Source organism: Siniperca chuatsi, linkage group LG19, assembly GCF_020085105.1.
Source record: "Siniperca chuatsi isolate FFG_IHB_CAS linkage group LG19, ASM2008510v1, whole genome shotgun sequence".
Lineage (NCBI taxonomy): Eukaryota > Metazoa > Chordata > Actinopteri > Centrarchiformes > Sinipercidae > Siniperca > Siniperca chuatsi.
In genome coordinates, this window is record NC_058060.1 from 8,540,677 (window position 1) to 8,557,013 (window position 16,337).

At 43.6% G+C, this 16,337-nt stretch overlaps 1 protein-coding gene across 9 annotated transcripts in view; it reads left to right on the top strand.

Annotated features, from left to right (window-relative positions):
• The window catches only part of adarb2 (adenosine deaminase RNA specific B2 (inactive)), a 255,560-nt gene that overhangs the window by 95,990 nt on the left and 143,233 nt on the right, over nucleotides 1–16,337 (top strand). For 2 of the 9 annotated variants that reach the window (XM_044176913.1, XM_044176911.1), the window contains exon 2: nucleotides 13,585–13,632. The exons of 6 other annotated variants lie outside the window; for them this stretch is intronic. In XM_044176913.1, coding sequence (XP_044032848.1) covers nucleotides 13,585–13,632 — 48 coding nt within the window. The remainder of the gene's footprint in view (nucleotides 1–13,584; nucleotides 13,633–16,337) is intronic. One more of the 9 variants, XM_044176916.1, reaches the window with a different exon arrangement.

Genomic DNA, 16,337 nt, shown 5'->3' on the forward strand with positions numbered 1-16,337 from the left:
AATGGTATCTGAACTCCAGTAAACACACACAGACCCAGCTGGGATTCTCCATTAGAGGACATGGAGCTTCAAAAACCTGCATGACAACAAATTGAATCTGTCTGTTGCACTGATCCGCTACCTGGTATGCTTAAAGCCCACTGATACAGCAGAGTCCTATGCAAACATTAGGTTTCTGGGGACTTCCTCTAAGCATGCTTGTGTGTGTGTGTGTATTATCATCAGAGAGAGCGAGGCGCCTCATCAGAACACAGATGCGCCCTGATTAAGGGCGAGCGCAGCAATGACAGAACTGCATTAGTGTGATGTATGTGTTGTTAGCCAGCAAGCAGCTAATTCCAAATTTAACACCTGATTCGCACAATGCAGTCACACCTGAGTGCAAGCCAAGATTTACTACCCTTGTCAGACCATTGATGGCTTTTATAAGTAATTTTTCGGAGTCCCCAATTCATTCTCTCTCGGCATCGTTGATAATGAATTATGATTCTGGGTCAGGATTCAGTTTAAAAGCAAAATTAGAGCCATTTAGAAACTGGGTTGGCGTCAGATAGTCACTTCGCTAGAGGGAAAGCCCCCACCCATGAGGGTTCTTGAAAGGCAGAAACCACTGTTTTAAAAGACAAATTCATCTTCGTTTCGGCAGATGCAGAATGAAGTGGGCCTGATTTTTGCACAGACTTTTGTACATGTTGCAGTCTGCCCCAAAACCGGAATTGCAGATGACATTTGGCAGTGAGCTACTTTTCGTACTGTTTCCTCACATAATCAGCAGGGATACACGATCTGATATGGTGCTAACAGGCATCACGGAGACTTCCCTGTTTAATGCTCATTTCCACTGATTCATAATGACAGTGTGTGCAGTCCTCATGATGGAAAACAAGGGTGCTTTTCATGTCAGGCACCGCAGGCTTTTGTCTGCCGACAGGTTGTGTGATTTTGAACAGATGTATGTGCTGCTTTGTCCCATCTGGCCTTGGTATATTTCCCAACCTGCTATTTGTCCCGTGTTATACCTCTCGCAGTGAAACAGCCGTGTGCTGGTGTGTGTGTGTGTGTGTGTGTGTGTGTGTGTGTGTGTGTGACTGTGTCTGGTTGTTAGTGGTGTATCCCAGGTCAAGCTGGTCCTGTATAATCACGGTTGTGTCAGCAGCCCGCCCGCTCATCACTGCACAAGGATACCAGCCTCTGACATTGACCTCCGCCCCCTCCCTCATTCTCAACACACACACACACACACACACACACACACACACACACAAACTTCCAGGGTTGTTAAACTGTATGTGTGTGTTCTTTAATGGGCCTGAGTGCTTTGGAATTAAAGCAGTGGCCTTATTACCACAAGTGTCTCTCAGATGAACAAAGGTGACTTGGTTCAAGGATTGTGGCGACACGTGCTGCCTCAAAGAAGCATCATATGAGCTTACGTCTGGTGTTTGCTGACATACATTCTCTCTTCATCCACCTTTGCATGTTGGGGGCTTCAACCAGAAGAACTGATTTCTGTCTCTTAGCATCGGCAGGCCTCTACACTGCCTTCCCCCCCCTAGGAGTACATGTGCTGCTAAATGAAAGAATTTAGGAGCACAGTGAAAAATGTTCAAGTAACGCAGTTTATTAACAATTTATTACATACTGTGTGTGTGTGTGTGCGCTCTCCTTCTCCTTATGTGCAATTATGATGTGAAAACCAGTGGAGGACTATGGAAGGGGTAGACACTAGGCACAGACCTTAAAATATTGACAAAGCTTTTTTTTTTTATTTGACACATTGAAAACAGCTTTTAAAACATTGACACCGCTTTTTAAAACACTGAAATGTTGAAACGCAGCATTTGTTATAATAGTAATAAAATATATACATACACAATATAAATACTTTACAACGCTCTGGAGTTATTGGAAATGTTTGGATCACACAAGTCGGAAACAAACCTACGCTGCCACTAGGGTTGGGCGACTGGACGAATATTTCAGCATTCGGTTGTTGTTGTTTTTTTTGGATGATTTTTTTGTCATTTAATTTGCTAATTTAATGGTCTGCCCCTGAAGAACGAGTGAGAGCCGCTGCTCAGAGTTGGTGATTGTTGGAACGATGGAAAGACTAACCAAGACGGTTTTGGTGAGTTTTATTTTGTTTCTGTGGAGTTTGAATGTGGGTTAACAAGTCTTGGTTTGGTGAAAGAGAGAAACTTGAATTCAGAAGGTTGATAAGCCTAATACATACACACACGAGCTCTGACATGCAGCTATATTGTATTTTGGGATCTGTCAGTGTGACACTGCAGCGAGAAAGTTCCACCCTCCTGTCACCTCAACCAATCAGAGACCCTCTCCACAGCTTCAGTGAGAAAAGCAGCGATTAACTGATGATGGACCCAGAAAACAACAGAAAGGAAGGAGAGATCCAATCAGATAATCAGCGAGGAGAGGGAAGAGGATACACTGTATGTCAGCTGGGACTTGTAGTTTTTGAATGATTATCTTTACTCGCACACTGTGCTCGTGAATAATTTTTCCGGTTCGCACTTTTAGAGGCAAATGCGAGTGAAATACTCGCACTGTAGAGCCCTGATCAGTACCGTAGCCATATTAGTTGAATTACTTTAACTCAACTAATTTGAAAAAAATAGAAATTATGGTTTTGTCAACAAAAAATATCCACATATTTGTGTTAAGGAGAAACATTTACATCCAGATTGGATTACAAATTGATACGAATGATGCTAATCTTAACTAAATTAACTGTCACAATAATCAGTAAGCTACCAGCTATGATAGGCTGACTGCACAGTACAACCTGAGTGAGTTGTGACACATTAAAGCCACATGTTGCCATTGAAAATGCATGAAGACTAGTTAGCAAGCAACCAGAGAAGTAAAAAATAGTTAGCTTAAAGTATTTTATAAACAGTTGAAATAATTAGCTAAAAGTAATGGATAAACAGCTGAACTATGGTACATAGAAATATAATAATAAATGGTTGACAGGGCCAGACAGGTGGGGTCAATGAAGAGGTATTTGAGCTCATCTAATAGGGATGTGGTGGGGGAACATCAGACAAAAAAGTGTGGGCCTCACCCCTCCTACAGACACCGCTGTATGTGCATTTAAGTTACTGGGAAATGTTTGTTTGCTGCCATGTTTGTGTGCTTGTTGGGTTGTGTCTGCGTGAGTGTGTGTGTGTGTGTGTGTGTGTGTGTGTATTGTGAGTTCCAATAGAGGCTGGTCTGATTGAGTGTGCAGCTGCATGTCACTTGATTATTCCACGCACACATAAACAGACACACAAATATGCACACTTCCCTAAAAGTTATCAGATTTGTCTGCGCCTGTTTTTGTGTTTGAATTTGTTTTCCTGTGTGTGTGTGTGTGTGTGTGTGTGTGTGTGTAAAGTGAATGTGCCTGCATGTGTGTGTGTGAGGATTTGCCTGAGGACAGCAGTCATGCTCCATTAATTAGCACAGCAACCTGCTGACTTTCAAGTGGCAGTGGCAAAATTAACCCTGCGTCTCTGAAAGACCCCAGAAAACGCTCTGTTATTCCAGTCTTGATTACCACTCTCATTGCTGTTGTTGCGTGGACGTGGGTGCATATCATGCATACTATGTGTATGAACATGTGTGTGTGTGTGTTTGTGTGTATGTGTGTGGACTTGTACATCTGTGTGTGCGTTGTGTCATCAGATACCACTTCTCAGCTGGAGATCCCCTACTGAGCGCCTGAAAACATCTGATAAAAACCCAACTGGCTTTCCTTTCGTTAAGAATCCCATCAGATTTGAAAAATGCAATCAAAACAAAGTGGGAGCTAAATTGTATTTTTTTTTTCTCTCTCTTGAGAGGAGGAGGGGTGGGGGGTGTGACTGGGTGAGCAGTGGATATGAAATAAACAGATTTCTGGTGCATGCAGACACAGGAAACTGTTAAATACTTGCTACATTAACGTTTCAAATTCTGTGGAGGATTGCCAGGGAGGGGAGTGAATGGCTTCTTGATTGTAATGCCTACAGTTTGCTACAGTATCTCACAGATCCTCCCTAAACTGATGACTGAAGTCGAAACATAGGGGTCAGCTCTCGAATCATAGGTTTTCACATCTTTCAATGGTGTTTTGAAGTGCCGCTCTCGGCTCTCTCCCTTTCCTCCCTCCTAACATTTGGCTGCTTAAAAGTCTTGCGAGATGTCACCCTGCATTATGGCGCCCTCCCACACCTCCCTCTGGTACAATTACTGACTGTCAGGATGTGTATTGACCTCGCAGTACACAGCTAGACCTAGCGTCTGGCTCCCGTACAACACACACACACACACACACACACACACACACACACGCACAGGACTGCATGGGGAGGGGGAGAATGCCGACGGCAGCAAAGGTAGACATGTAAAGAGAAAAGGTTCATATGAAATAGCTTCTGTCAGAAAGCTATGACTGTTTTTATTGTTCCTCCACTAAGGTGAGTGCGCTCTGTGGGTGAACCAAGTGATTTTCACCTCTGTTACTTGTGACTCATAGAAGAAAATTTAAAGCCATACTATGTAACTTTAAAGTTAGCTTTAAAGAAAGTAGAAATAACACATTCTTCCTCTTACAAATTAAAAGTTGAATTCACAAGAAATGAAACCCACCCTTGTTTCATTCAATACACTCGGGTTTTGCTGTTACAGCCTTACTTGGTCTGGTATGACCAGTATCTTATGGTGGCTAATGTTAGCTAATTTTAGCAAACCTGCTTAAAACGGACATTGCTCAGTCGGTTTGCTGACTTTGTGACTCTCCTCTACTTGTGCTACTGTTACGCTATATTTTAGCATTTACCACTATACCGTAATGTCACTTGTTGTGACCACAGTGGCCGCCGCTCAGCGTAAGTTACAAAGTCTCACTTTTAGGTAATACCAGAGCTACATATTTTTGTATTATTTGTTTATTTTAGGGCTACATTTAATGATTATCATAATGAAATCACAATTTCCCATAGCCCACCAAAAGATCCAGTGCCCAAACATATTCAATTTACAATGATATAAAATGGAGAAATAACATACTCAGATTTGAGAGGCTGAAACCAGTAAATGTTTGGTATTGTTGCTTTTAAAATGCTTAAACGAGCCGTAATTTTCTGCCAAACGATTAATTGACTAATTGTTTCAGCACTAGATTATTTTTTGCCAGCATTTGTCAGTCTAGCAGTGCTGTGTATTTTCTGTTGAAGTTAAAGAGTCTGCCTGTTGATTTCTCTGTCTGCTCAGCCACAATGGCTGTCACTTACTAATGCTATTTGCCCTGTCATCCTTCTGTTTATGCTAAACAATGCACATTACTGCTGCAGGGACTGTAAAACGCATCACTTCCTGTGTGTGTGTTTGTGTGTGCGAAGACGTGTCTTAGGAAGCCGCTACCTGAGCGACAGCATATTGAAAAGCTTTAAAACTGGCTTTGGTTCGAAGCACAGAAAGAAGTGACAGGCAGTAGCAAACGGACGTTTTGTCTTCATAGATAACAGATTATCACTCTAAGTGTTCTGATGGGAGGCTGTAAATATAAAAACACCAGAGTGTGCGTGTGTGAGGTGGCGTTTGGCCACTGTCTGCTGTCATCAGTGTGGATCTTCAGTGAGTGGCACTGACAGTTGAGCTGGCCTGGATGCTGTCACATGTCCTTGTCAGTCCACTCAGAGTTAGGGGACGCACCTCGCTATTGTCAGCTTCTATTACCTCTTCACACACACGCACAAACACACACACACACACACACACACTGTCTCCCCTCTCCAGACCATGCACAATACAGTATACGCTTCACTTATGCACACGGAGAAATCTCTCCTTTGTCCTCTGGCTACATGTCAGTGGCGCTAGCTCTTTCTAGCTTTTCTTCCCTCACAACAGTAGCATAGGCTACACACACACACACACACACACACACACACACACACACACACACACACACACACACACACACACACACTTCCAGGGGGACCTTGTGACCTTCCCTGTCTGCCCCATCCTGCCCCTGTCCATGTTAAGTGTCAGCTCTCCCATGCCATCCCGCCTTGAGCTGCTGTTCCCTCAGGGCCAGAACAGAACCGCCGTACTGGGCCAGCAAGAAATCCTTGCCAGTGCTCCCAGCACCACCGCCGTGCATTTACCAACCTCCTCACAAAGCAGCGGCAGTAGCATTCACGTGAATCATCTTTATTTTCAAGCACCAAGGAAGAAGAGGCCCTGGGAGAGAGGAGACTGTGCCTGAAACTGTGATTGAAACAACCAGGGGGTGTGCTCGCCTGTCGCCTGAGCTCATTTCAAGACATTTGGCATCCAGCGTTAGCAGCACAGATCAGGCTCGCCTCTGGTGGAATATAAAATATTGCCTTGTCTCACACTGACAGCAGCGTTGTCACATGCAGACTCAGGAGAAGTCAATAAGGCTGTCGAGTGTTTCACAGGTCCTGCCAGTCATCAGATTTGAGCATTGAGTTTTTGCAGCTTTAAATCCAAATCATTTTCTGTTTTTGGTGGGTTTGTTTCGGTCTAAGTTAGAGTTCAGTGTTTTCTCATTTTGAACTGTCACAACTTGTGAGCATGTGTTTATGACGTGTGGATGGGGTGTGCGTTATCACGCTATGGGGATCTACAAAGCCTGGCATCCAATTTCCACACGCTTATACCTAACACACAAACACACACAGACACACATTCCTCTATTTCTGTCTGCTTTTTCCCTTTTCCAATTCAGTAACTTTCAGTAATTCCATTAAGTAGTTTAAAGGGAAACATAATGGACTCATGGAAACATTTCAAGTCAATCTCTCAATATTACAAACACATTTTTGCTTGAGGTGGACAGATGGAAATGTATGGACTGAAATATATTTGTTGTGCATAAATACTGATGAAGCAATGTTTGTCTGTAAAACATCTGTCCATTACAACCTTCACAGGGTTGTCCTTCATACTGTTGCTGCAGGTATAACCGACCTGACATGGCTCTGTTGCCAGAGCAAATGCCACATATTTCTGTTAATCACTCCAGGAGACAACATGAAATATGGACATTAGCTGTGACGAAAGAATAATAACAACTTGTCTAATTACACTCTTTTTCTTTTGTGACATTGCAGGTTTGTTACACATTCAAGAATAATCAATATTATTTTGATTTCAAAAGACTCTCTGACTACTGTACTTCCCTGCAGATCTGACACCTGTTTGATTAGCTCTCAGTTGGCCATTTAACACGTGTAAGTTTAAGCAAGTCCAATTAATTGTTACACTTATCATTCTAATGGAAAGATCAAGCAAAATCACCAGAGATCTGTGTGCAGGAAACATCTGAACAAAGATTTATGATTCTGGCTAATAATATCTTCATCTAGTAGTATCTTGTCAGTCATCAGGCATTACTTCACTTAATCATCAGTGATTTAGCTGATAAAAGCGAGTTTTGATGATTTGATAATAAATGATATCAGATGCAGAGAGAGAGAAATGCATGTCGAAGAGAGATGTTAGGAGAAAAAGAAATACCCCTCAGAGCGACACCACAATAATTAGCATAGCGGGAGAGAGAGGCGCAGTGCGGGAGAGATAATCATAGCGCCTTAATGTCTGCTGAATGCTATTAATCAGCAGCATTACCCATAGTGCCCTGGCTTTTCTTCACAGTTATCTCACGGTGCGGGGTGATGATGAGCCTCCTCTTTTGATCCAGAGCCATGTCAACATGATGTGTGTGTGTGTGTGGGGGGGGGGGCTTTGTGGCTCTTATATGACATTATGATTAACATTTAATTTTTTTCCTGTACTTTATCCTCCATATCTGTATTATCTGTGTTCTCTCACACACATAAACACACATATATGCCCCAGAGGTCCCAAGTATCTTGGAGTAGCAGACAGGCATTACTTGCTAATCTGGATAAGTGGCCCAGTGCTACTGCACGTGGCGATCTGCTCTCCCGCAATGCATGTCTCTGGATGGGTTTAATGGGCCAGTGGTTAGAGTAACATGGGATGTTTGTGCCCCGAAGGGGATCTAAACTGAAACAATGAGAGTGGGGACTAATTTTTCTGTGTAACTACTGTCCCTCAATGTGCCATGTTTACTTGTGTTTTCCTTCATCTCCCAGAGTGCATTTCAGCAACCTCAGTGTCATAGTTTGGGGTTTTGTCCTGTTTCCTGTTTTATTCTGTAGTGTTCTCTCCTCGTGTGTCTTTGTGGGTTTACTTCCAGTTTAGAGTGTTGGCCCCACCTTGATTGATTGCACCTGTGTCTCATTGTCTCACCTACCTTAGTGTATTTAGTCCGGGTCTTTTCCTTTGTTCATGGTCCGGTCGTTGTTCTTGTCATGTGCATTTTGGTTGTGCTTTGTTCCCGTGTCAAGCATCTCGGCATTTCTTACCTGTTAGTTCTGATGGGTTGATTCTTTGTTTCCTTGGACCTTGCCTTTATTATGGACTTTTGAACTTGCCTGCCAAGCTACACGAGCCAGCTGCCTTGCCTGTTTTGCCTGTCATGCTACACGAGCCAAACCCAGAACCTACACCCACCGTTTCCGTCTTCTGAGCCCAGTCTGTTCTCCACAGACTGTGACTACTAACGTCACTACTGGCTACAGCGGACTACACTGCACTTGCCCGCTCTGAAAGAGCACTTATGAACCTGTCATTGTTTGCCGTATTATAATAAAAACTGTCACTACTACTATCCAGTTCTCCACATTCCTGTGCATTCTTCTGCATTTGGGTCCTTAGATTGTGCAGTATGTGACAGAAAGACACCATGTCCGATGAGCAGGTCGAACTGGTCTTGGACCTGATAAGCTTGGAGGAGTGTTGGAGGACAGCCAGCACTGAGCAGCCATTGCTGGTGGACACTACACAGTATCCTGCAAACCTTGGCTGAGGGACCTGAATTTTATCATGGACTTCATGAAGCCCCCCGTCCTAAGCCTGATTCCCGACCTGCTAGCCACCAGCCTGATCCCCGGCATGCATCCCTGCCTACTAGCCCTCGTCAGTCAGGCTCGGTTACGTTAGCCTGCAATCAGCCTGCATCCCGGCCTGCTAGTTCCTAGCAGATATCCCTGCATGCTTACCTCCTGCGTGCTAGTCTCCAGTCTGCATCTCAGCCTGCTAACCAGCTGGCACCTCAGCCTGTTGCTGTCTTGGCGTCTTCTGGGAAACCCCCCAGGAGGAAGCATGTTTCCCGCTGCTGCTCGTCTTCACCGCTGCCCAGCGCCCCAGCCGTCAGGAGCCTCCAGTTCCTGCACCACGGCGGTCATCAGCCCCTGGACTCTCTGTTGGATCGCAACAGCCCCCTGGACTCTCTGTTGGATCGCAACAGCCCCCTGGACTCTCTGCTGGATCGCAGCAGCCCCAAAGATCGCCTGTCGCCGCTGGATCGCAGCCGCCTCCCTTCCCGGTTGGATCGCAGCAGCATCACCCACCTCCGGTCACTGCTGCATCACAGCAGCAGCACCCACCTCCGGTCACGGCTGGATCGCAGCAGCAGCGTCCTGTGCCGCTCCGGGTTCCCTGGCATCATTGATTCTGCCGGCTCCTCTGCCAGTCTCCCCGTCACTGTCTTCCTGTCCTGCTGCCCTGTCGCCGGGCTGGTTCTCCGCCTTCGGCGTCAGCCTCCAGTGACTTTCCGTCTTCGCCGCTGGCCTCCAGTGACCTTCTGCCTGTGCCGCCGGCATTCCGCTGGCCTCCAAATGGTTTTGGTCTTCGACGCGGACCTCATGAGTTGCTCTCCGCACATGTCCAGCCTCCGGGCAGTCCGCCCGAGGCCCCCAGCTCCGCACGTCCAGCCCCTGGGCCTGAGATCTACCACTTGGCCCTTGAATAATGTCTGCAAAGCAGCCTTGCCTGTTCTGCCTGTCACGCTACACGAGCCATACCCAGAACCTACACCCACTGTCTCCGTCCTCTGAGCCCAGTCGGTTCTCCACACACTGTGACTACTAACGTCACTACTGGCTACAGTGAACTACACTGGACTCGCCCGCTCTGGAAGGGCGCTTATCAGCATTCATTCAGTCATTGCTTGCCGTATTATAATATAATAACTGTCACTACTACTATCCAGTTCTCCACTTTCCTGTGTTCTACATTTGGGTCCTTAGATCGTGCAGTATATGACACAGAGGACTCGCGTGGACAGGTTCCATTCCATTCAAATGTCAATTGTCGAAATAAGAGGAAAAGTGTAATAAGATGTTAAGAGTTTTTCTTTTTGAATAAAAAAAAAAACTCTTGTCAGCCCTCTTACTCAAAACACAATCTGTCTTCTAGCTGCACTGAATTCTGGTCTAAGGAGGCCACTGTCACTGGAAAACTTGACATCCTTTTCCATAATATATTCCTCCCACTGTTGTTGTTTGTCAGTGCTAAAGAGTAGAAAGTAGAAAGAAGCCATTGTTCTTTGATTTCAAGTGACTGACACCAAAACTTGGCATTCACTGCTGATGTTTTATGATTACTAAAACATTTTGTGATATCAGACTCCATTGTGGCTATGTTTGAAGTGTATCAACACAATGTCATTTTCTCAATGTTTAACCAAATATCCACAAAGGAATATGCACCAAAAAAAGAAAACTGCCACTGTTGAATGTAGGCCTTTGGTAAGGCACTTATGAACAGGTTAAAGGCTGTCAGGCTCTATGTATTAAGATGTGATGGAGGATGATGGAAACTGATTTTATTTAATGCCCATTGACGATGCTGAGTGCACTTCTGCCTCTTCTACAGTAGATAAAGCTTTCACTTCATGCCTCCACTCCACCAGAAAGCCCCAAAAATAAGGAATAAACACAGCAAGGATGTCAAGGGTGTACATTATGATGGGGGCCCTTGTTGCATGTTAGCCTCCTCTTTATCACCGTAGCGGCTGATAATAAACACCACTGGGAACACATTGATCAGTAGAGACAAATTAATTCATATAAAAACACAAGTGCCATCTCTGGTGTGAAGTAGTGTTACTGCTCGATTTACTATTGTTGGGATTCAGGTAGGACAGGTTTGGTTATTAGCAGAAATATCAAAGATATTTATGAATATTAATCAAATTATTAATATTATAATAACCAAACATGGAAAACTGTCTCAAAAGGTGGCTGTCCACTCAAAAATGCTGATATTTAAAGTACTATCTTACATTAATAGTAATGGACAATGAAGGGTGAATCTGAGCACTGACTGTCACAACCAGCTGTTATTACAACACGTACACAAAATAACCACAGGCAACTGCTCTTTAAAGGTACAATAGAGTTTATTTAACCTTAGCACTGATCAACAATCAATAACGTCAGTCAACAACCGCTATCGTCTATTCTAAACACAATGAGCATACAACAATCAGCAAGCATGTAAGGTGTGTGTGTGTGTGTGTGTGTGTGTGGGATAGAGAGGGGGCGGGTGCGAGGAAGATGATGGATGTGACCACGTGGGTGGTCATCACGCACAGATCCAAAATGGGGGGCAGACCCGCGAAACTCAAACAAAGGGGAGAGCCAAAATGGAGGACACACTGTATTTGTCCTCAACATGGCGTGGAGCGTAGCTAGTTATGCTACCACGCTATCTGGGTCGTTTGAGATGTGTGTGTGTGTGTGTGTGTGTGTAGGCGTGTATATGTACGTGTAAAGGTGTGTGGGTTAGTGGAGAGGAAAGAGAAAGAAAAGCACAGAGTAAGGCACAATCTCAGATGCCGTGGCAAAGCACAATAGCTGTCCCTTTATCACACAGGAACCCCGCGGCAAATTTTCATTCAACAGCCGTGTTACTGGACTTTGGTCTGATAAAGCACAATTATTAGCTTCCACAGAGTCTACAAAACTAATGCAGTTAAACAGGAAATGGTCTCTGCACTCTGCTTTTATGGAGGTGATGATGTCATGGCTGGAGCGCCAGGATTTTCGCCGCTCTGTCTGGCGGCTCGTCCAGTAGAAATCCAGAGTTTGGGTTCAACTGAGATCTTGTGTCTAAGTGTGAATTAATGGCTGGTGGAGATTTGGCGCTGTTTTACTGTTTGGCTTTTGTTTCCCATTTGAGCCTCTTAGTCAAGGCTTTACCTTTTCCAAGTCTTTGTTCTCCACACGTGGTGAGGCGCAACACTATTTCATTTTGTCACTCTCTCTTGAATATATGCATATAAAGGTAGTTGATGGAAACATCACTACAGCACTGATATTTTTAGCCATGCTGTCGGTGTGGCTCTATGGATGGCAATTGCAGTCGGGCCGCCACTTTGGTCCAGAATGCAATATCTCAATAACTATATGATGGATTACTGTGAAATTTTGTACAAACATGCATGGTTCCCAGAGGATGAATCTGAATTATTTTGGTGATCCCCTGACTTTTCATCTAGTGCCACCAGTAGGTCAAAGTTTTCACATATCCACTAAAATATCTACTGGGTGGATTGGCACGGTTCCCAGACGACGTACCTTAATGACGTCGATGATGACGCCACTATGAGGTTTACATTTTTTGAGTTTAAATTAAATATCTTGACAACTATTGGCTGGATTGCTGTGAAATTTGCTCAAGTTATTCAAGGTCCCTAGAAGATAAATGACTTTGATCCCCTGGCTTTTCATCTAGAGCCGTCAGAAGGTCATACCTGCAAAACGTATGACATTCCCATCAGCCTCAGCTGTATTTTGTGTTTAATGCTAATTAGCAAATGTTAGCATGCTAACACACCAAACAAAAAAAAGTGAACCTGCTAAATATTACTTCCTGAACATCAGCATGTTAGCATACTAATGTTAGCATTTAGCTTACACCCTCACAGAGCTGCTAGCGTGGCTGTAGACTCTGAATACAAATTGGTGTTGCTGTACCTCCTTCCACTTCTTCAACCGGATAAAGCTTTCCCTTCATGCTAACACTCATCGTTATGTCTCCACTCCACCAGAAAGCCCAAAAATGACCCGAAAAAAGAGTGGGGTGTACATAAATGCAACATCGTCTGTTCAAATGCAAAGTGTATCATCGTAGACCACAGAATACACATGGATCAGAAGAGACATTCATTTATTTAAAAAAACACAAATGTCATCTTAGGTGGGAAGTAGCAATAAAATGCCATGATGGATCAGAGTTACTGGTGCTTGATTAATTATGTTATATTATCTTGTCACTCTTGTCTAAATACATTCACAAAAATTTAGTTTTTGGAAACACTTACTGATTCATATTTATTTTGCTGAAATGTTAGAAATTTGTTTAAAATATCACATTGCACCACTGTATCATTCAATGTTTTGTCTTTTTCATTACCTTTTTTACCTCTCATTCTCTTCTTTTTTCGGCTGTCCTCCCTTTCCCCTCATCTCTCTTTCTGCCAGTCATGGATTCCATCAGTGCATCTAGGCCGATCCACCTCTACACATCTTTTTATTACTATAAACGTTGCTCATTGCTCCCAGCGCAAATATGTTTATTATTGTCATTCACTCATAGGCCATTTATTTAATGTGTTTTTTCTCTCTCTCTCTCCTCTCACTCTCTACGTCTCTGTGAATGGACTGATGTGTGATTGAATGGAGGGAGATAGGAACAGAACAGCGCGCTGGAAAATCAGATCCCAACATCTCCAAGGTACAAACATAATAGGAAGTCAAAAAGAATGCCTTCGCGCCTCAGCTGTTGTGAATTCTCCCTTTGTCAGTCAGGGCCCGGCCATCTCTGCCATTGTTCCGCTTTTTAGAGAAGGAATTGGATTTTTTTTTTTGGGGGGGTTTTTCTCACCGTGTCGGCGGCTGACTTCCCTCACTCACCAATGGACAGACTTAATTAGGACATTTCTGAGTGATTTATTCACAAAAGGACACTGGCTGTACCTCTGACCATTTCATTCTGAATAGAGGAGAACAATGCCTTCTAGAAATTGCTAATGGCATGTCGGGAACAATAAGCAATCAAGCTACTGGGCAATGATTTATCAAAAGGAATTCAGGCTTTAGATGAACTGCAACCTGTTGGTTTGCATCTTATTGGTTTTCCAATATACTTTGATCACTCTAATGAAGTCTGATGTTTGTGGGAAAACTACAAATGACTAAACCAGCAACAGGGACAAAGAAAAGGTTACTGAGATTTCAGACACGTCCTTTTCCTCTGTACGATTCATATAATAAACACTGTAAAAGGATTGAGACAGTGTAGATGTGTGTGCACACTGTAGTTGTGCATACACTTGTACTCATTCCCTAAAATGACATATTGCCCTTTACCTCAACACACTGCAAATACGCGATGATGCTAACCAAGTTAATGGAAGTTATTATGGCATTTTGCCAACACACACACACACACACACACACATACACACATACACACACACACACATATGCACAGTTATCCTCACAAAGGGAAAAGGTCAGCATTTTAATGGCTTTGCTCCCTGTGGTAATCGCCTTTTTGGTTAGCCGTGCAAACTAAATGAAAAGATGTCGGCCCACGTGTGGGGTTAACCTATGCTGCTCCATTTCAATAAGTGACGTACCATTAGCTTTTTCCTCCACTGTGAGCTCTGTGAAATCGGGTAATCCACTGACTCACTTTGCTGCCCATCATTGAGCGCTGGGGGAGTAGACTTCCCCGTTAAACTCTCATTTCATCACCATTATCTCAACATGACTCTTTTCCACCATATGGCTGAAGAGCTTGGAGAATTTGGGGAGGATCAAGTTCATCTATGGATATGGACTCAGCCCATTGTATTTTGCTTTTATCATTATGTACACTTTTGTACAAATGTCCCAAAATGGTAAGGTTAACTCATTGTAAATCAGTTAGCTGGTTCTACAGCTGAGGGTAGAAACAAAAGAAAGCATTTCAAGTCATGTTCAGAAATCAAGTGCTGGGGTAAAGGGGTTTAAAATGAATGAATCCATAACTTCACGGATTAGTTTGACATTTTGGGGAATACACTTCTTTCTTGTCGAGAGTTAGATGAGAGGATCAATGCCATTCGCATATCTGTATGTTAAATGTGAGGCTACTGACAACAGAAAATTAGTTTAGTTTAGCATAAAGACTGGAAACGGGGGGAAACAGCTAGCTTGGCTCTGTCAAAAATTAAAAAAATCATCCTACCAGCACATCTAAAGCTCAATAAATAACATGTTATTTCTCATTTGTTTAATCCGTACAAAAACCAGATTGTAAAAACAACACGTAGTTTTACTGGGAGTAACATGCTGGAGCTATTTCTTGGCCAGGAGCAGTGACTTGCCTGATAACCCCACAGTGACAACAAGACTCCAGGAAGTCACTGCTCCCAGCCAAGAAATAGTCCCAGCATATAAACTCCCTAAAACCAGCTGCTTGTGCTAGCTTTATATTTAGCATACAGTCTTAAGTGTGGTATCAATCTTATCTTCTCATCTTTTCATAACTCTCAGCAAAAGCAAGTAAGCAGATTTCCCAAAATGTAGTGTAGACACTGATGTATTCTTTTAAAGGACAGCCCTTGCTATCAGCTGTTGGGTGTCAGTTTGTCACTTTACTCAGTAGGCTTTGTGACCATTGTCACCAAAATCACTTCTGTATAGCAGTAGATATCTCTCTGCAATGTCCATTAACATAAAACATTAAAGTAATTGTTTGGGGGCTACAATTTAGGTAAAAATTAGACAAAATCTTGAATGAAGTATAAGCCCAGGAGTTGGTATATTTTAATGACATCTTAACTTGCAAGGATGAAAAGTTAACATGTGGACCACAGATACTCAGATGGTAATTGCAGTTTGCATTTCTTCATTCCTTCATTGAAGAGTCTGGGTGTTTTCAGACAAACAAGGCAAGATTAATTCCCCAAATCTGTATTCAAGTCTCAGGACGTGAATAAAATGCCTAACTGATAGGAGTAAATAGTCTAAAACCAATCCTCTGAATGTAGGAAAGTGCTCCATTGCTCCCCTCCTGCTGCAGCTCAAACCCTCCTGATTGGTTTAAGAATGCATGCTTGCACCGATAATCAGCATAAATCTATGTGGAGAATTTCACAATGTCCACAAGTGTGCCCTTCAGGGAGGAGAGAGGAGTGACAGAGGGCTCCGTAGTCAATGTTGTTTCCACACTAGTCGCCGCGCGTCACATCCTAATCCTTCCCCCTGGAACCCAGGCAGCGTAAAACTAGCTGGAATGAGTGTCATGCAGGGAGTAAATGGAGGGAGACGACCGTCCACAATGGCCTTGGAAAGTGGCTGCTCTTGTAAACGGGAGGATTAGAGGGAAAGAAATCCTCCTCTCCTTGTGTAGGCGTGCCCACAGAGACAAAGCCCAGTGTTTACACTCTT